The sequence below is a fragment of the Periplaneta americana genome, chromosome 6 (genome assembly GCF_040183065.1).
Source record: "Periplaneta americana isolate PAMFEO1 chromosome 6, P.americana_PAMFEO1_priV1, whole genome shotgun sequence".
In the NCBI taxonomy this organism is placed as follows: Eukaryota; Metazoa; Arthropoda; class Insecta; order Blattodea; family Blattidae; genus Periplaneta; species Periplaneta americana.
Genome location: NC_091122.1, coordinates 135,301,347 through 135,321,843, shown reverse-complemented (window position 1 = coordinate 135,321,843; position 20,497 = coordinate 135,301,347). Strand labels below are relative to the sequence as shown.

Genomic DNA, 20,497 nt, shown 5'->3' with positions numbered 1-20,497 from the left:
CAGGTTTAGTTAACCATGTGGGCACAGAGACACCACTGTATGGTCTATGTGTGAGAAAACATTTTCTCTCGTGTGGTGTCGAATTTATTGAAGTGTATAGTAAAGAAGGAATAGAATGCAAAACCATCTGCATAATAACTCCGAATAACTCTGTTGTATGAATAATTTCGAGGGAAAAATTGTTCCGGGGTCGGGCATCGAACCCGGGACCTTTAGTTAAACGTACCAACTGAGCTACCTGGGAACTCTACCAGACACTGATCCAATTTTTCCCTCTATATCCACAGACCTCAAAGTGGGCTGAAAGCTTGATTTGCATAATACACGTCACTGTTTGTTAACAGAAAACCACAATTTAAGTCACACAGAGTTAGTGTGCACTCAATATTGGTTGCTTGACAGTTGTCAGCCCACTTTGAGGTTTGTGGATATAGAGGGAAAAATTGGATCGGTGTCTGGTAGAGTTCCTGGGTAGCTCAGTTGGTAGAGCATTGGTACGTTTAACCAAAGGTCCCGGGTTCGATGCCCAGCCCCGGAACAATTTTTCCCTCGAAATTATTCAAATCAACTTCTAAATAAAGCTTGATTTGCAACTCTGTTGTATCTTTGGATCTGTCCATTCCCTTGATGGTTGTAGAGTGTTGTCCTACTTGTAGCTATGCCTTGTGATGGTTATTCTATCTGGGACTGTCCTCACATGCAGGCCACTCGGGTGGGCTTTTTTTTTTTTCCATTTCATTTATTTATTTTATTCCATAAATCTTACATGATCAATGAAGCTTTAAGATGTGGAACAAGTAAAAATTTTACAATATTACAATTACAAGTTTTACAAATTTTTATAGTTTTACAATTTAGTAATTTTCTACAATTTTTACAATTTTGTGCAATTTTTTACAATATTTTGGCGAGATGTAGTGAGATGAGGTGAGGTCCGAGGATTCGCCAAAATATTACCCGGCATTTGCCTTTTGGTTGGGGAAAACCTCGGAAAAACCCAACCAGGTAATCAAATCAAAGGGGGGTAATCAAAGGGCCTATTATACTACCTGGAATATGCATGCTCTAAGACCTCCCACACTACATATCCCCTGCGCGCCTCCTCCGAACCCACCAATATATAGCCTACATGCTCTCTTTACCATTTCACATAGACCTCACCGTGGTCCCTGAACCTGAAACCACAAATTACCATGAGCCCAGTGGAGAGTCCATGGTGCACAGCGCTACCACCAACAATGAATGACCGCACATCTATGAGATCCAAGTTCAGTGGCAACCAGCAGCTATCTCTGCATTGGAGCAAGTCCAAAACCTATGGAAGAAATTGAGATGATGATGAAAGAGAGAAAGTGTCATTATGATGGCAAAATTAATCGGAGGTCCAATGCCGAAAGTTACCCAGCAATTCTGCTTCGATTGGTTGAGGGAAAATCTCGGGGAAAAACCTCAGCCAGGTAACTTGCCCCAACCAGGATTTGAACCCAGGCCTTCTCGTTTTATGGTCAAATATTCTAACCATTACTCCACAGCAGTGGACACCTTGTGACGTCAAAAACAATTTTAGCTCCTGTGACATGAATGAAGTTCTATGTCAGAGTGAATGTATCTGGCATCCCAAAAACAGCAGAGACCTCCTTAACTCCTTAAATTTTGTGATGACAGTAGTCATTGATATATTTGCACATGGTACAGAAAACGGAAACCTAGAGTACTTGTCCACTATTGTGAGCAGGTATTGGTTCTTTGAAACTGTTGGAAGTAGCCCTTTGAAATCTATATTTAGCTTCTCAAACTGTGCTGTAGCTTTGATTAATTTTCCTTCGTTCTTGAAAAAGTGAGGTTTAATTTCATTACAGGTTGGACAAGCAAGTTTGAAGCAGGAAAAAGAGAATGAAATGGCAGAGGAGCAACAGCAGCTCTTGTATAACGAGTGAGTACTGGTTAGTGAGATTGTAAATATGTATTCACAATTTCCAGTTTTTTTTTAACATTTCCTACAGCACAGTGATTCCATAAGTGAGGGTCGCAGGTCCTTGGGTCATATAAAGAGTTGAGGGGGATCGCAAGATGATTTACAGAATAAATAAAAATGTCTTATTAACATACATTTATTTTGCATTTAAGAACATAAAAATATACACAACACTTAACAAAAAAGTAAAAAATAGATCAGTAGTTATAAAGTAACAATGTGCCTGTTTCCCCCCTCCCCAGAAAGTACAGTATAGTCCGACCATCGGATCTGTGCCCCCGTAATATATGCGAACTGAACTCTAATTCCTTTTCAGCCTCGGCAATTCATTTCTCCCCCTGTATTCCTATTTCTCTCTTTTCTATGCCTCTCTCTTTCTCTCCCCCACTACTCACAATTTTGAGCCTTCTTGCGGGACAGTTTATTTGCACCTGCAGTCCAGTGTTGTCAACTCAACATGACTACTGTAGCACGGAGTGGTGAAAGAAATATTATTAAACAAGTAATAGCATTTTGCGATGAAGAGAAACAAACAGGTCAGGATCTGTTTCCTATAAGTTAGGCAACGAAGAGAGCAGCTGCGATCACAGGTGAGGCTTATTGTATTTCAATTGATTAAGTTTTAAAATTACTTACTTAACTAATACTAATATAATACAACTTTTTTATGTAATTTATAGAGGTAGGTCAGAGCGCCTAATAAAGAAAATCAGGAGAGAGGGTGTCTGTGCAGGAGATGAAAAGCTAGGGTCTTCAGGGAAGAACAGACCAAGGGAACCTTTAATTCTTGTAGATGATATGGACAGATGTATTTTAAGAAGAAAGATACAAGAATTTTATACGATGCAGAAAGAAGTTCTGACATTGGAGAAATTACTGAAGGTTGTGAGAGAAGCAATACATTTCCAAGAGGGAGAGAAATGCTACGGAAAGTGATTCGAGACATGAGATTTAGATTTTAAAAATGTAGAAATACAAGATGTATTTTGATTGAAAGACCTACTTAAATTAAATTATGAATAAGTAATAATTAACCTTACATTATTATAAGCAATATTCAAGAGACATGACACTGTTTGCCGGAAGTTTGGTAACATCCCTATTCGGGAAGGTTCGTGCCTGCTGTTTGACGTAGTGGGAGAGAAACGGGTGGAATGGGGTGAGTAGAGGCGTTAACTTTTCCAAGAACGACGGCAGTGCTGAAGGGGCACAGATCCGATGGTGCGACAATAGCTTCTCAAATCTGGACTATGTACAGTGGCGGCTCGTGGGTATTGAATTAAGGAGGGCTGCATACAAAAATAAACCAAGCAACTTACTTTATTTAAAGATTAGTTCCATGCGCCTTATCTTGTAACTTGCGTTTAAATGAGACAGGCTCATGTTAGTAGATTTACTGGCACTTAAAAGAGTCCTGCGGACAAAATTCCGGCACACCGGCGATGCTGATATAATCCCTGCAGTTGCGAGTGTCGTTAAATAAACCATAATTTAATTTTTTATATGCAGATTTGAACCTTAGAAATATCTAACTGGCGATGTTGTAGTTGGTTGTATAATATATATACATGATACATCAGTAAATGAAAAAAAAAAAACTGAGCCAGAAATTGAATTCAGGATATTCAAGAGAACGCACCAGGGCGCTTGCCTCATTTATTGTGATGTTAGATGTTTCAGATTCCATTATGGTTTGAAAACATTCTAGCAATGGCTCCTTCTTCTCATGAACAACATTTACTATTCTTATTTTAAATCCATCTTGTTGCCCCAGCTGATGGAATTGTCTTTGAAACACATTAATCTAATACAGACTGTGTGGAGATCGAGAGAAGAAAGCAGGGATACTGGATAAATTATCAAAAAATATGCGAACCTTTGTATTTTGTTTAGCGGCTCTTTCCATTATGAGATTCAACTGATGGGCACTTATTTCCACATTTCTCCTGAATTGTTAAGGTTCTGAACTGAGTAGACTGTAAATATTGTACAGAATTAAACATTGTTGCACTTGTTAAACTCACAACATTAAAGAAAATGTATTTAAAACTGCGCGCTACTGACAAACTGCTGCAAATTTTGCAGTGCTTGAAAACTCTGGATTCACGGCAAGGGGCAGTAGGGAGGAGGGGTAAAACTAATGCGCAAAGAGTCCGAGACGAGACTGGCAGCTCCAGGGGAGGAAGTAGCTTTACCCTATAGTCCTTGTCTCTGGTTTCGCTCTGGCAGCACCAGGGGAGGAAGTGACTTCGCTAACGATTGTGTGCATGCCATTGAGAGCGAATTTTTTTTAAAAATTCGAGTTGCTAAATAAAGACTGTATAATAAATGTATTTCAAACCATAAAACGAGACAAGAGCCACAAATGTCTGGGGGTGCTGCAGCTCCGCAGCCCCTCTTCGAAAGCCGCCCCTGACTATGTATTCAATACACACAGTGATATTTTTGGGTTCAAGGAGATTTTTCGCTTCTGTTTTAATGGAAATCATAGACTAGAAACTTGTTTTGCATAAATACGAAGTTGCAAATGTTACCAAGTTTCTTTTGCAAGCTCGAGGTATTCTTTTGATTCAAAACTAATCTATGCTGTGCGAAAAAAAAAAAAAAAGCCGTAGTATTCAATATTCTATGAGTAGATACATGTTTCAATGAGTTTTTCCCTAATTTGTTTTTTAATTTAAGCCATTCGAATGCAACAGTCTAAAAACGGATTTAGTATTCATTTGTGACTTTCGTAATTTTTCTATAATTTCTTCCGGAAAATACTATCTACTGATTTTGAGTAAAATTATAGTTGTTTGCAATTTTACAGGGCTTTGTATTTTTTGAGTAGGTTGGTATAGTAGTTGGGCACTAATATAGTAATTAATGACTTGGTGTTGTACAAATTGTTGTTAGAGCTGTTATTTTGAATCATATGCATATATTTACATTAGAGAAACAACAATTGTATTTAATTACAGCAATCAATTAAGATATGAAACAAATTTAATATGCAATTCATCCTTTGTATTGTGTTTGTGTAAAATTTTCTGGAATGGAGTTTGCAATGCAATATATCAGCCTATTTTAGCTCTAAGCAGCTAAGATTTCCTACAAATAAGTCTTACATTTTTTCAAGAATATTATGTGTTATAAATTTAAACTGTATTATAGACTGAAAGATGGTTTAACTATGAAGTTCTAAGCTACTCTTGTGAAAATTTAAAAAAATTTATTATTCTTCCAGAATACAGTAGTCTTCAAATGATATTTTAGTTATTAAATATCTTTTAATTTATACGTTTTTCTCACTTACATGCATTTTTTTTCCTTAAGAACCCGTAAAAACATACGCAAAAATGTTCTACTGTAGTTAATACATCAAAACCAATACATCGCAAAGTTGGTAGAACTTTTTATACTGTAATCTATAATTCGTTTAGTAGTATGTATACCAATGACGTGATAGTGATAATTAGACTGATTTTTAGGCTCTAAAAATAAGCTTTCGTTACCTACATTAATAGGCTCGATAAAAGTATGAAATAGTCTCTAGATATTAAAAGTAGGCTCTAAAAATCATATCTAAATTGCCAAGAGCTTGGGAAAAGTGGCAGAAGTCAAAAATGTTAATTTTACAGGAGAAGGAAAAACTGTCTTCACACTGATTTATGTTGATTTGATTTTCTTCTGTATAAATTATTATTGTAATGGGAGAAATACTTATGTCTCTTTTCCCAAGCGAACAGATGTTCCATAAGTTGTCAGTAAACTAATAAAAAATTTTTGTGAAAATTGACTCATGCCACGCCTCCCAAACATTGCAGAATTTACCTTTCAACACATCTTAAAATAAATATATTTTATATTTACTATTGTTAGTTGAGTATTAAGTGTCTTATAGAAGCATTGCCCTTTAGAAATTCCTAATGGCTAGTGTTTCGGCTTTCCTCACTGGTAACCCGGGTTCGAATTCTGTCGGGTCCAACTGGAATTTGTTGTGGACAAAACAATGTTTGGTGGTAGGCTTTCATGGAGTACTCCCATTTCCCCAAGCAGCATTTCACCATTGCTCCATGTAGTTCATTTCCTATGGTGTACCAGGGGCAACACCTACATTGCAGTTGTAGGAACTACAGGCTTTGGCATGTTACCCAGGAGATGAGGACACTTGGGTGAATGACAAAATTCAAGAGCCCGCCATTAGTTTAAAGAAAAACACACAACTCCTAAAATAACTTGTTTGATAATATTAATCATTTAACTGAAATTACTTTTCTGTATATCGGTACTCCTATTCGTCATGTAAGTGCATATACTATATATAGTAATTGGTGTACTTAAAAATGCCTGAAAATTCTTCGATAAGATGTTATTTATTTATTTATTTATTTACATGTTTATTTGTTTGCTTGTGTATCTATTTATCTGTATCTGTCTGTCTGTGTATCTGTTCATCTATTCATTTATTTACAGTTGCACATTACTCCAGAAAGTTACAACTTTTTGCCTTCGACAAAAACAAACACTCATATAAGAAGATCCTTATGAAAATATCTTGGAGATTGGGTCTAACACGAAAGATTTCCCATATAAATGCGATACATGCAACAAACAATTCACAATGCACAAAGAACTTATAAAACATTGCAAAAAACCTTTGAAATGTGATAAAGCATTCCGAGAGCATGGGAGACTTAACATTCATGTTTGCACTCATATGAAGAAAAAATTTTCAAATGCGATATTTGCAATAAAAAATTCGCACAGCGAGGGCAACTTCCTGCATATCTACAAAAGCATACAGGAGAGTTGCCTTTTAAATGTACAATCTGCAATAAAGAATTTAGAATATGTAGAGACTTAGTGTCACATACACGTATTCTTTTCTTGGAAAAATCTTTTAGATGTGATGTGTGTACAAAGGGATATGCGCTCTCATACTGGAGAGAAACTTTTCAATCTGATATTTGCAGTAAAGATTTACACAGCGTGATCACCTCTCAAAACATTGAAAGAGACAAATCTGAGATTTGCTTATAGTGTGATGTTTGAGGTAAAAGACTTGCTATGCGTGGACACCTTGAAACGCACAAACACTCCCATATCATGGAGAAACCCTTTAAATCTAACTTCTGGGGAAAAGAATTCGTATCTCGACAAAATTTAGTACACACGGAGAAACTGCCTTGAAATACAAGTAATGGAACATGCACAATGTGCATTATTAAGGTCTTGGTCTAAACAGAATCTTGTTAATGAAATAGTTCTTTTTACGCAGGACATAACGTGATGTCGCCCACAAAACCACTATTTTAACTTTTAACAGCTTTAAAGTTGTCTTCAAGGACATTCTGCATAGGTGGGCTATGTCGTTCATTGCCAGGATAGCTGCTGTAGTAATTTCCTTAATGAGACAGCTGAAAGCAGTCCCATGGATCTTTAGAGTTATTCTTAGGCATTTGAAGCTGTTGACCGTGGCTTAGTTTATCCAGTCCAACGGAAATGCAGTTCTACGTTGAAAGATCCCATTGTCATGTCATCTACATAGCGAAACAGTTCAACGCTTTTTGTCTTCATTGCTTCCGCCTTTCAAATGTGAAGTTTGCGGAAAAAGACCCATAATATGTAACACCGCACGCTCGTAAACATACCGGGGAGAAACCATATAACTGTAGAACACATACCGGGGAGAAACCTTATAACTGTAGAATTTGCGGAAGTCTTTTTCCACAAAAAGCACAACTTTTAGAACATAACCGTAGACATACTGGAAAATCACCTTTCAAGTGTGATGTTTGTGGTAGGGGTTAAATTCTTGATGCTGTTCAAAGTTAAAATAGTAATCACTTACGGCTTTAATATCATTTTGGAGTATCTAATAAAAATAAAAATAGCCTTGGCAGATCGAAATGGTAAAATCAACTTATCTGAAGAAAAGTGTTATGCCTCTCAAAGTATGTACCATCACCAAAATTCTAGAAATGCTTACACTTTTGTTGTGCCGAAACATCGAAATCAGTCCTTGTCCAGAAGAAAATAAATAAATAAGCAAAAAAAATATGTGCTTCAAACAATAAAAGAGCAAGAACAATACACTAGTAGGCCTACAGTAAGAAATACACGAACGAAACCATCTTTTTTTCTTCTTCTTTTTCAGACACAAAAAGGAAAAGAACTGAATTTTTCAAAATTATTTATCTGTTGGGTCATTATAGTAGCTACATTACGAAATGTCTTGGCTTGATGGCTTGGCTTTTTGAGGACTGGGGTCTTGCATTTAGGCTTGGTTTGACCCATAGGGAGGGTCAGCTGTACAATGAACATGCTACTAACGCAACTCACAATACCTTCTTCCTTGTTTTCCTTCTCCATTTGAAATTCTTGAATCCTCGCATATAATGCAACTGTGACTCCATTCCTTTGTCTATGATCGTATATTTTTCACTTCAATTCGGATCTATTAACTATAGCAATTGAACATAATGTTCATAAGCAGTACTTTTTTTTTCCTAGAGAAAAAGGTGATGGAACTCTGTGTAAAATTTATTGCAGTAAATGGGGGTGGGGGGTATTAGGTACTGCCCAGTGCATCGGGAATTTCCCTTGTGACGTCTGTTGCAGTATGACAGCCTCACGGCAACCAATATACAGCATACTTGTTAGGGTTGAAGTTGATCAAAGGAGGTTCAACAATTCTAATAAGAACCAGGTTTCTCATGGTATTAACTAGCAGTAATAATCTCAGTGGAGAGATAATGAAGTTGAGATATCCACACCCGTGGAGTAATGGTCAGCGCATCTGGCCACGAAACCAGGTGGCCCAGGTTCGAATCCCAGTTGGGGCAAGTTACCTGGTTGAGGTTTTTCCGGGGTTTTCCCTCAATCCAATACGAGCAAATGCTGGGTAACCTTTGGTGCTGGACCCCGGACTCATTTTACCGGTATTATCACCTTCATTTTATTCAGACGCTAAAGAACCTGAGATGTTGATACAGCGTCGTAAAATAACCCATTAAAAAAAGTTGAGATGGGAGAAGCCTCAGAATATATTGGCAATGCGAAATTCGAACATTTCTCACTTTAGTAATGAAATATATAACAAAAAGTTGCTGGAATGGAGTTCCAGCACATTGTCAGAGAAAAAAATTTCAAAGTAGTCATTATCACCATTCAGTTTTAGTGATCAGTGATTGTGATGTAACTATTGATAATAAATAAATTCTCAACGAAGAAAACTGTCCAAAATAAAACTGGAATGGGAGAAAAATGATGAATTGGGTTGTAGTAGTAGCAGCAGTGCAACTAATAGCTCATGTTCATCATCGCTGTACAGATCAACGAAGGATGAACAAAGCAGTGAAATGGAAGGGTAGTTCACAAGGGCTGTAGCTTTCAACCTTCTTGGGTTAAGCAATTCCCATGGATACCGATACCTATTATATGAAAATTCAGACGCTGTTATTATCTGTAAATTATGTAAGAAAATGTTTGAGGAACAGCTTTCTAAGCAGTCGATTCCTATGAGGCTAGTAGATGGAATGAGAAGAATCCTACGCACAACCCAAGTAGGCTTTTTGTGCACACGTTATGGAATTAGTTGCGTGTCGATTGTGCTGCTCGGCTAAACCAGCTCCACTCGTCGTCTGTTTCTCAGAGATTGACTTTAGTAACTCAAGATTCATCAAGTCTTCTCCACGGAAAAAATAAAGAATGTTGCTCTCCCTAGAACAGCCGCTACTGATCACATGAGTTGCCGATTCTAAAATAAATATTATTAGCCATTTAAGTTCTACAATCTGTATAGTATTTTGAAATACGTTACTACATAGGCGTACTATACTGTAGTTGGCAGAGACCGCCACGAATCGCGCACAAGCACATGCAGATCCTTATATTATTAATTATAGAAAATGGTTCTTTTCTGTTATGACTCCACACACGAATTACAAATTCTGGAGTCGATTCGCCCATTTATTTACATAAACCATTTATTCTAATTTTTTCGGAGTTAAATTGTAACCGGCCCCACTGATCGTTGCCCATTATCAAATAGGCACTGATATTGACTCCATTTCAATTTTCAACAACATTGAACACAGTTCTCTTGTCCCAGCGGCCAGTAAAAATACTTCTTACTAACACGCTTTGAGTTCAGGCCTGTATGATAAGTTTTATGACTGCTTGAATAGAAATTTTTAAAATACAGAATTAGAGATAATAGAAAATGGAATGTTCGTTTGCAGCTGTCAGTACGAAACATTGCCAAGAATTAAGGTACATTTTAACAAACGTTAAATGTAAATTGTAATTGTTAATTGTAAAAATTGTTGCACGTTTCCAAAAGTTATATAGGCCCTACATTACAAAAATATTGAATTAGTTTCACAAAATAAATGTTGAGTTTGTCGCTAACGCGAATCTTCGCGTCCACTAAGATGTAGCCTACAGAAAGTTGACTTAGTGATTTATAATGGTATCCTCTGCCTCTGATTGCGGTTCAGGGTCCTGTTTCATAAACACAGTAATAATATTCAGTAATATTATTCCAGTCATGAAAATAATTTTATTAACTGACAAAATTCTGTTTCATAAACGTTTTGCACAACTCGTAAAATGCGTACAGTAATATTATTAATTTCTTAATGAAAAAAGTCAATTTTTTTCTTCCACCATGTTAATAATGTCAAAACAAGTGCTTAACACATTTTGGCCACTCTAGCGCAATTACGAGGACTGTAAAATGTTTCTCTGGGGCCGTTTACAGAAAGAAAGGACAATTTCATTGGAAAAATTTATTGGAACAGATAAACAACTGTCGAGTTATTTTTCAGTATATTCCCCACTGCAATTGAGACATTTGTTACACCATGGGATCGACGGAGAGGTGCAGATGGGTGTCACACACTGGTTCCGATTCCAGGCAGCAGACTTCTATGACACAGGGATGCAAAAGTTGATCTCATGGCATGGTAAATGTCTCAATTCCGGTTGGGAATATGTTAAAAAAAAGTTCAACAATTGCTGTATCTGTTCCAATAAATCTGTCCATGAAATTGTGTTTTCTTTCTGTAAACGGCCCCAGGGGAACTTATTTTTTACGGCCCTCGTAATTGCGCTGGAGTGGCTAAAATTTGTACACGCACTTGTTTTCACATTATTAACATGGTGGAAGAAAAAAAAATAACTAGGCCTATCTGCCCCCATGAGAATGTTTGCTTGAGAGATAATTTTGCGAAATTTGGTTACCAGCACTTCCATGTTGTGTTAGATCCTTTTCTTACATTGAACTTGGTCTGCAAGATTCTTCGGGTATTTCCTGGATTCTTGCTTGGTTTTATATAGGCCTAATCTCCAATAACTAATACCGTTTGTTCTACTCTATAATGTTATTTTTTTACTGATAAAAATCACGCTGAAATCGCATGTAAACAAATAATTTAACATTAAAAATTTCCATAGTATTAGATACGATTCTTGGAATGCAGAACTTTGAATTTCTTAGGTAACATTTTGTATACTGTATTTAGATATATTCTGGATGTACATAAATGAATATCGGAGTTTTAAGTTTGCATTTTTTTTTTCACCTGCTGTATAAAATAATAAACCATACATGGGATGAAAGAGTAAGTCTTCAAATTCTTAGAACATGCACTACAAATTCTCAAAGTGAGCATGCCTTGTTACATAGCATATATCCAACCAGTAATGGAGTTCTTCCCACACCCTGCTTTAATGTGTCTTTATCAATTCTTTCAGGCTTGCATTGTTGAACAAAAAACTTGCAGACAGTGAACGACAGTGCATAAAAATTTGTGATAAAATTGGAATTCCATTGAAACAGAATTTTGAACAAAATACAGATATAATCTGTTCACAAGATGGTTATTTTATTTTAAATGATATTGCGTTCTGTGTAATAAAAAAGAAAATTGATATGTCATCCAAAAAAAGTACATCGAATGCCCAGAAACTGAAAGAAGAGCTTTCAACAGTTATGCAGAATAAAGGACTGTGGCATGTAAAACTGGAAACCGAAATTCCTGTTTCATGGGAGAAATATAATGATTTGATACTCATCAATTCTGACAAATATTTCAAGAGTTCAGCTTGGTATGAAGCAGGTAAACAATTTAAATTTTTTGGTAAATAAGTGTAGTTAGACATGAAATATTGGATTTCATCGCAATTGTTGTTTTTCCAACATATGATGATTACTACTGCTGCTGTTATTATTATTATTATAAATACTGACTGATTGTTGGTTTATGTGTGGAGAGGAAATACTTTAAATTTTCGAAAATTGAATTAAGAAAGCTACAGTTTTGTTTTTCAGGACCAGACTTGTGGATTAGAATGTGTAATATTTTGAATGTAGATCGTATTGCACTTAAAAGCAATATTTCTCCAGATGGATTTAGGACACCGAAAGTTAATCTGATTTGGGGGAAATCAAGTATAGTGCAATGCACAGATAACGGAATCAGGTAGGCTGTAATTTTTTTTTGTAAACAATCTGGCTAACATACGTAATTTATAAGTTTTGACACAGTTGTTTTCTCCCATTACTATTACTATATTGTTGTCTCATCTCTCAGTACTTCAAAGGGACCTTGTAACAAGGAGAGAAAAAACAACACATTTACAAATACGATTTCTACGTGCATTTTGAGGCTTTCATGGTGACTGTGATCAGAATTAGGCTGGAACTTGACATTTCAGAACTGCAACAGGTTCTGTCATCAGGGCAGATCGCTAAAACCAGAGGGGTCACTTTCTCTGTTAGGCTCGTTAAGTTACGTCAGGCTAATCCGAAGAAATTACTCAGTCAAGCATAACTAGTCCAATGGAATAGGCGAACCCTCCAGTCTTACCTTTCTGGCCTGGTGATGTAACCTGTATGTGATTCTGTTCCTAAATGTTGGAAGTTTCAAGTTCCAAGATATGGTGGAATATCCAGAAGTCTAATTCTAATGTTATAAACGATCATGTTGGCAGGCATGCATGCATAATATAGTCATATATTTAGTTAGTGCACATTACTGTTCTAAAATTGCATATCTTTAAAGTGATTGAGATAAATTAGTACTTTTTTTTTCTAGAAATTAGGATGTCGGTAAAAAAAATTCTTCTTTATAAACCATGAAGAGCTAGGGAGGTAGAGCTCCATGCTTTCATGACCTTAGATGGAAAGAGCGATCAGTGCGCACAGCTGAGAGTCCCGGGTTCGATTCCCGGTGCTGGAACGAATTTTTCTCAAATTTATAGATATTTACAATGGCTACTTATAGTCATTGATTATTCAATAAGGATGGCGAGACCTCATGTACCGTAAGAATATATATGTATATTATTTCCGTTTGTTTACTTCAAATTAGTGCAGTGATGCTTTGCAATAGGTAAATATTCACAAGAGGGATTTTGGTGGTACTGGTAACGAAAATGTTTCGCTCCCCCTATTTAGATACAATTGGGATGTTACAAAAAATATGTTCTGTGCTGGAAATGCTCCAGAACGTCATCGAATTGCCAAGCTGAAGTGTGATGGCGAAGTGGTTGTTGATTTGTATGCAGGAATTGGCTACTTCACTCTACCATATCTAGTTCATGCTAAAGCAAAGTTGGTCCATGCTTGTGAATGGAATCCAGACGCAGTTAATGCTTTAAGGTAATTATTTGATTTTAAGTGTCGTTCAGGGAGTGGGTATACTTATTTTAAGATTTTTTTTTTCAGGTTTAAATCATATATTCCGAAATTTAAGTCAAAATTTATATCACTGTAATATCTAGAAAAGGAATATTTATAATAATCTGTAAGTTGTTACCATTAACTTACACTATGAAAGTTTGTTGGTTGAAAATTCACTCGAATTTACTATTAAGTCTGCTGCTCCTGCTCCTGCTGCTGCATATTAATATACAGGGTGTTTCAAAAATACGGGGCATAATTTCAGGTATGTATTTCCCATATGTAGACAATCAAAATAGTTCATTACAACATTGAAATTCACCAGAACATTTTTCTTTCCGCAGGTCATTGTCATTACAGAAGATGTTCAAAATGTCCACCTCCTGCTTGAATACAGACCTCACATCGATGTCTCATTGACCTGCGAACACGATCCCAAACTCCAGGAGTATTGCGTATGTCCTCAGAACATGCCACAATTCGATTCCGAAGGGATTCGAAATCAGGCACCGGAGACGAATAAACCAATGATTTTAAATGGCCCCACAAGTAGAAATCGAGAGGGTTCAGATCAGGTGAGCATGGAGGCCAAGCAATTGGGCCACCTCTACCTATCCATCGATCAGGAAACCTTCGATCCAAGTACCGGCGAGCCGTACGACTGAAGTGTGCAGGAGCGCCATCATACAAGAAGTGAATGTGTTGACGATTGATCAGTGGAGTGTCTTCTGAAACATGAGATATGGTGTTTTCCAGGAAGTTTGTGTACGCCTGCCCCGTAAGTCTGTTTACAAGTACATGGGGTCCAACTAATCGATCACCAATGATACCGGCCCACATGTTGAGGGAGAACCGCACCTGGTGATGAGATGGAACAGTTGCACGTGGGTTTTCATACGCCCATACATGCTGATTGTGGAAATTTGTTATGCCATCTCATGCGAACTGTGCTTCATCTGTAAATAATACTAAGGCAGGAAAGTTCGGATTTACACCACACTGCTGCAAGAACCACTGACAGAACCTAACTCATGCAGGGTAATCTGCTGGTGACAGGGCCTGTACATGTTGCAAATGATAAGGATACAATTGATACTCTTTCAACAGTCTCCAGACAGTCATATGAGGAACATTGACTTGCAACGCTACCCTTCGTGTGCTGATAGAAGGAGTCATGTTCACAGCCTCCAGAATCTCCTCCTGTACTTCTGGAGTTGTAGATCTTGGTCGTCCCCTTTCCAAACCAGGAGAGTTACATTTTCCATACTCGCACAGACGGTAATGGAGATGTACAAATGTCTTCCAATCTGGACATTGTCACTGTGGGTACCTCTCCTGGTACAAACGATGAGCCAGTACGGCATTGCCGTCCGCCGTACCGTACTTGAAGTGTATCTCTGCCAGCTCTTGATTTGAATTCATGTCACACAGTCTAACGCCTACACAACACTGAATGTAACCTTCGCCTTGGAATGAACTGTCAGAGTGCCCTCTTAATGTCTCCTTTGATGGCAACGACCTGCGGAAAGAAAAACGTTCCGGTGAATTTCAATGTTGTGAAGGCCATAACTCGGAAATAAAGCATTTCCGGACACATGTTGTAATGAACTATTTTGATTGTCTACATGTGGGAAATACATACCCGAAATTATGCCCCGTATTTTTGAAACATCCTGTATATAAAAAAAAATAACATAAGTTGATAACAATATTAAATGATATTTACAGATTTGTCATAGGAAACATTTTAGAAACTGAGGAAAATTCTTGCACATTTTTAGAAAATGAACAATATACTCTTCGTGAAAACAACATGTTTACTTTTCTAAATCTGTTGTTGAAATAAATTAATAAATCAAAAGAAGGAACATAAGTTGATAACAATATTAAACGATATTTACAAATTTGCCATAGCAAATATTTTACAAACTGTAAAACTGAGAAAATTCTTGTACATTTTTAGAAAAATAACGTTGTACTGTTCTTGAACTCCATTGCATGTTGACTCTTATAGCAGGCAAGTGTGTGATGTCACGAATGTTAGCCCTTAGATTGTGTGTGCTTTTATGAGGATCAGCTGCTCTTTGCCTGTCCACATCAACCCTGGCAGTTACTGTTCTAATGGATCCCACTCATTGAATATTGTTTTTTCATTTTGTTCATAATGAAAAATATCATTAGATTTGAACATTGAGCCCGTCTTCTTATCATATCCTGCTTTGTATGACCATCTGTTCTTCTCATAAACTTCGTATATAATTACCATACAAAATGCTTTCCTCTTTTATACTTAATTATGACATGTGAATACCAGCCAAATAACATTCATGTGAATCACTGCATGTATATTTTCTTATAAAAAGTTTTACGAACTTGGTATACAAAAATGTAGCCAGTATTGTGCATGATTAGACAGAAAATAATAAACATATTGTATTGTTTCCTGAGCCAGATATACAGGTAAATTACGAAGCTTCCTTATAAACAAAATATATTTACAGTTTCTGTCAGATTCTTAGCCTGTGTATGTGTATGTAATGTTTACGAAATTATACCATTTTTTTAGTGTAATAACACTATAAATGGTTTTTATTTCAGAAATAACTTAATTGCGAATAATGTGGAAAAGAGATGCATTGTTCACGAGGGAGACAATCGAAAGGTATTGTATCTTAAAATACTCCCAATATTTTGCAAAGCCAACGTAAGGCAGTAATAAATTAAACAACTTCGAAGATAGGCCCTACTTCCGCTATACAAGTATAGTATAATAACAGTGTTCATAATGATTATGTCATTCTTTAGCACTTTTCTCCACTTCAGCTCTAACCAACAATAACAACAATTCAGGTTGCCTGGCGATGATATAAAACAAAAGATGTGAAACAAATGAATGAGATATATAAACAATTGAATACTCTTTCAAATTAAGTAGGCCTATAACAATATAGGGGTGCTATTTTAAATTTCAGAGGGGTGTTGGGACGTGAGGTGGTGAAACCTAAAATGCAGTTAATACTGGTTTTAAATTTCCCCCGTAATATTTAAATTGACGTGTTTATTTAAATTAAATTTAATTAAAATAAATAGTTATTTAGACTGGGAAGTTTTGAAATAAAAGCCCAGTAGAATATAGAGTAGGCAATCCATGCATGTTTATTTTTAGAAAAATAAGCAGTTAGCGGTGGGAAAAAATAGTATGTAATAATTATTATACTTAATATCTAGTAAAATGTTTTATTAATCAGGTGCTGCTGTCCAATATAGCTGATAGGGTCAACTTAGGATTGATTCCGTCCAGCAAGGATGGCTGGAGGGTTGCTTGCAAGGCCCTGAAATCGTCGACAGGAGGAGTTCTTCATATACACGAAAATGTTACATCAGGAATGAACAAGTGTACTTCAAATAATGGAAATGTCCAAGAAGACCTTTCATTATGCTCAGAATGCAGACATCTTTTAAATTGTATCAAATCAGACAAATTTGTTTATGGTGGAAGTCATAAACAGTCATTTTTTATTGACAACAATCGATTATCAATAAGTAACGTTCCAATTAATTGGAAGAGAGTTGAGTGGAAATTTTGGGCCGTCCATGTTTTGCATTGTATTTCCAGCACTCTTCATGAAGTCCATAAAGTGAAGTGGAAATTGTCAGTGGTGCATCTTCATCGAGTTAAGTCATATGCTCCTCATATCGATCATTTAGTTTTGGATTTACATTGTTACCCTGTTCCATTGTGACCTTCATTATTTATTGTTTCAGCAGTACAAGTGTGCTCATACAGGTGATTATGTGATATAACATTGTCAGTTTGCAGCAACTAAACACGCAAACTTAGTACAAATTAACTTTAAAACAACTGCATTAAAACTTCATGCTATACATTTTTATGGGGGCCTGAAGAAGATAAATGAGAAAAAAGTATAACTGAAATGACATTTAATAACATCTGAAATAGCATTTGAAGACTATTCTGGCAGAAAGAACGAGTTAAGTCAGTTTTGTAAAATTTTCGCAAGAGAAATTTAGAATTTCATAGTTAAGCCATCTTTGAGTCTATAATACAGTACTGGTATTCAAATTTATGATATATTTCAAACTCCAATCCAGAAAATTTTATGTTATTGACTTACATTGTACTTCCAGTTCGATCTCCATTTAATAACATGTGATCATTTTACAAAATGACTGCTTGCTCCTAGGGAATAAAGCATGCTCTCGTCCACCACTGTGGAGTAATAGTTAGCGGTCTGACCGTGAAACGTCCCGTGCCGTGGTGTTGCGGTCTAAGGCATTGTGCCTAGAACTCGCGTTACGGAATGCGCGCTGGTTCGAATCTCCATGGGGGAAAATATTTTCTCATGAAATTTCGGCCAGTGTATGGGACCAGTGCCCACTTAGCATCGTGATGCACTTGGAGAGCTACGATAGGTAGCGTAAATCCGGTTTCGCAAACCAGCTATAACGGCTGGGGAGGTCATCGTGCTAACCACACGATACCTCCATTCTGGTTGGATGATCGTCCACGTCTGCTTCGGCATGTGGACGTGAAATCAGCAGCCGGCTGGTCGCCCTTGGTCCTTCATGGGCTGTAGCACCATGGATTTTACTGACTGTGAAACGAGTGGGCTCGGGTTCAAATCCTGGTTGAGGTTTTTTCCGGGGTTTTCTCTAAACCAATTCAAGCAGAATTGCTGAGTAACTTTTGGCTTAGGACCTCGGACTCATTTCGCCATCATTAATTCACATATCATCATCATCGTCATCATCATCATCATCCATACTATAGCCCAGGTTAAGTTCACAGTGCAGTGTACTATACTTGTACAAAAGTGCGGCCATTCGGCTACCCAGTCATTCACAGAATAGGAGTGGTAAGCACAATAAGTCTTAGGTTGCAGTGTAAGCCTTCAGGTCCCTCCTCCTTACATGCCCTTAAAATGTGATAATTGTTCCATAATTTGTTCACTTACATCATGATGTGTTACAAAATGTTTCACTGTTTCTAAAACAGTAACGTCAAATTGTGATAATTGTTTCATAATTTGTTCAGTTACATCATCGTGTGTTACAAAATGTTTCACTGTTTCTAAAGCAATAACAATGGCATTTCTCCCATTGGTGGAGAAAGCATGTGCAGCTTCGAATTTCAAAGTGGGCCACATCTTAACAATGAACACTTACTATACTTCCACGTTCTTATATTTTCACTGCAAACCTAATTTCGAGCAAAATTTATTTAGAACATATACTCGTATTTGTATCTCATGGGGTTTAAAATACGGTTGTATAGGGTGTAAAAAGAGAAATTGACGTGGGAAGTATAGGAATTTTGCCTGGACTTAAGAAAAAAAACACACAAATGTGAAACGTATAAAAGAAGTTTTACTGTATTTGTCAATTTTTCAATTCCTGGATGTCATGTGAAATACTGATGAATAAATGGTCCTAGGTAAGGTTTTCTTTCCACCATATCATTTCGTTGTCATGGAATAACTTCTATAATGCAAAACTGGTATTAAATAAATAATCACTTTACATACTGGTACTAGTTGTAACACAAATTAAGCTGCACAGAGTATGATAAGCCTTATTAAAAATAAATATTTGTTTGTTATTATTATTGTTGTTATTATTATTATCATCATCATTATCACCATCACCATCATCATCATCATCATCCGAAGATTGAAACCCTATTTTATTCTTAAACAACTCACAGATGCAATGTTCCGATGGTTTGATTTTAACGATTCTGTAGTATGAGTACAATTTGTAGCATGTTGTGGTCATATTGGATGGCAGTATGGAGCTTTCATAAAATCTGTAATATTACCAGTATATCGAATGACAAGTTCCAATGTGTAGAGATTGTTATAACTCATAATAATATATTTTGTAGTACAATTTCATCTGTCTCATGGCAGATGCTTGATTGTTTTTTTTTTTATATATCTGCATATTCGGAGTTTTTAGATCCAGGGAACATATGTCATATTTTGTTCTCTACTATGTAAGTAGTTTGACGTAATCCAGGGTGCACCACGTGGAGGCGACTTATGTTACACCTCATTTGAGAACAAGAAATGGCAAAAATTGTACAGAAATCGGAATCTCATACTGCAAGGCTGATAGAAATCATCAGTGCCTTCAGATTACTCACAGGTCATGACAGCCTTGGAAATCACCTTCACAAAACTGGCACCTTATGTAACAACGAAGCCCAGGTGGATGCATCATCCTTTGACCCTGTTGCATAATAATTTACAAACTAATAATATTAGTAAATTTACTTGTGATTTGTAATTTGTGGAATATTTCTGCTGCATAATGCTAAGACGAAAACTTACTATTGGTAAAGATACTAATACTATTAGTGAATTTTACAAGTTTTTGTAGCATAATTGAAAATAATATTATTGGTTATTAGTGTAATTTTCCACAAGGAAGTGTTTACTCAACAGAATTAATGTTTTTTATGACGGTCAAAACATATCTCCCATCAGATCCTTACTGCTGAGCGTAGCTATGCATCCACGAGTAAAGGCAGCGCACGCACTTTCTAAAACATATTTACAATTCAGTTTTCGCATTTTCATTTTCAAATTACACACACATTGAGAAAATTAAAGGGGGAATATATTGATTGTTTTTGTAGGTTTTTCTAATTCTCGCGAACATGTTGAAAATTTAAATGTATTAGTGTTGTATTTACAATAAATTATTCCAAAAAATGATATTAGTGATGTGAAATAAAACTGCAACTCTTAAACTTTCAATTGAGCTTAAGATGAGTTCTGTGCAAGACACAGAACCAAAGTTACAAGCTTTTGTGTGTATCAATG

General features: G+C 36.4%; 1 protein-coding gene across 3 annotated transcripts; it reads left to right on the top strand.

Moving 5' to 3' along the window:
- Positions 1-1,298: 1,298 nt before the first annotated feature.
- LOC138701766 (tRNA wybutosine-synthesizing protein 2 homolog) lies at positions 1,299-19,272 on the top strand. 3 transcript variants are annotated; one of them, XM_069828994.1, is made up of 7 exons: positions 1,299-1,457; positions 1,860-1,933; positions 11,720-12,084; positions 12,297-12,447; positions 13,425-13,628; positions 16,248-16,311; positions 16,898-19,272. In XM_069828994.1, the coding sequence occupies exons 2-7, from the start codon at positions 1,899-1,901 to the stop codon at positions 17,390-17,392; spliced, it is 1,314 nt and encodes a 437-aa protein (XP_069685095.1). In that variant the 5' UTR covers positions 1,299-1,457; positions 1,860-1,898; the 3' UTR covers positions 17,393-19,272. The 3 variants fall into 3 exon arrangements, with proteins under 3 accessions (XP_069685095.1, XP_069685096.1, XP_069685094.1); XM_069828995.1 differs by lacking the exons at positions 1,299-1,457; positions 1,860-1,933 and adding exons at positions 10,023-10,234; positions 11,488-11,586; XM_069828993.1 differs by lacking the exons at positions 1,299-1,457; positions 1,860-1,933 and adding an exon at positions 10,023-10,234.
- Positions 19,273-20,497: the final 1,225 nt, after the last annotated feature.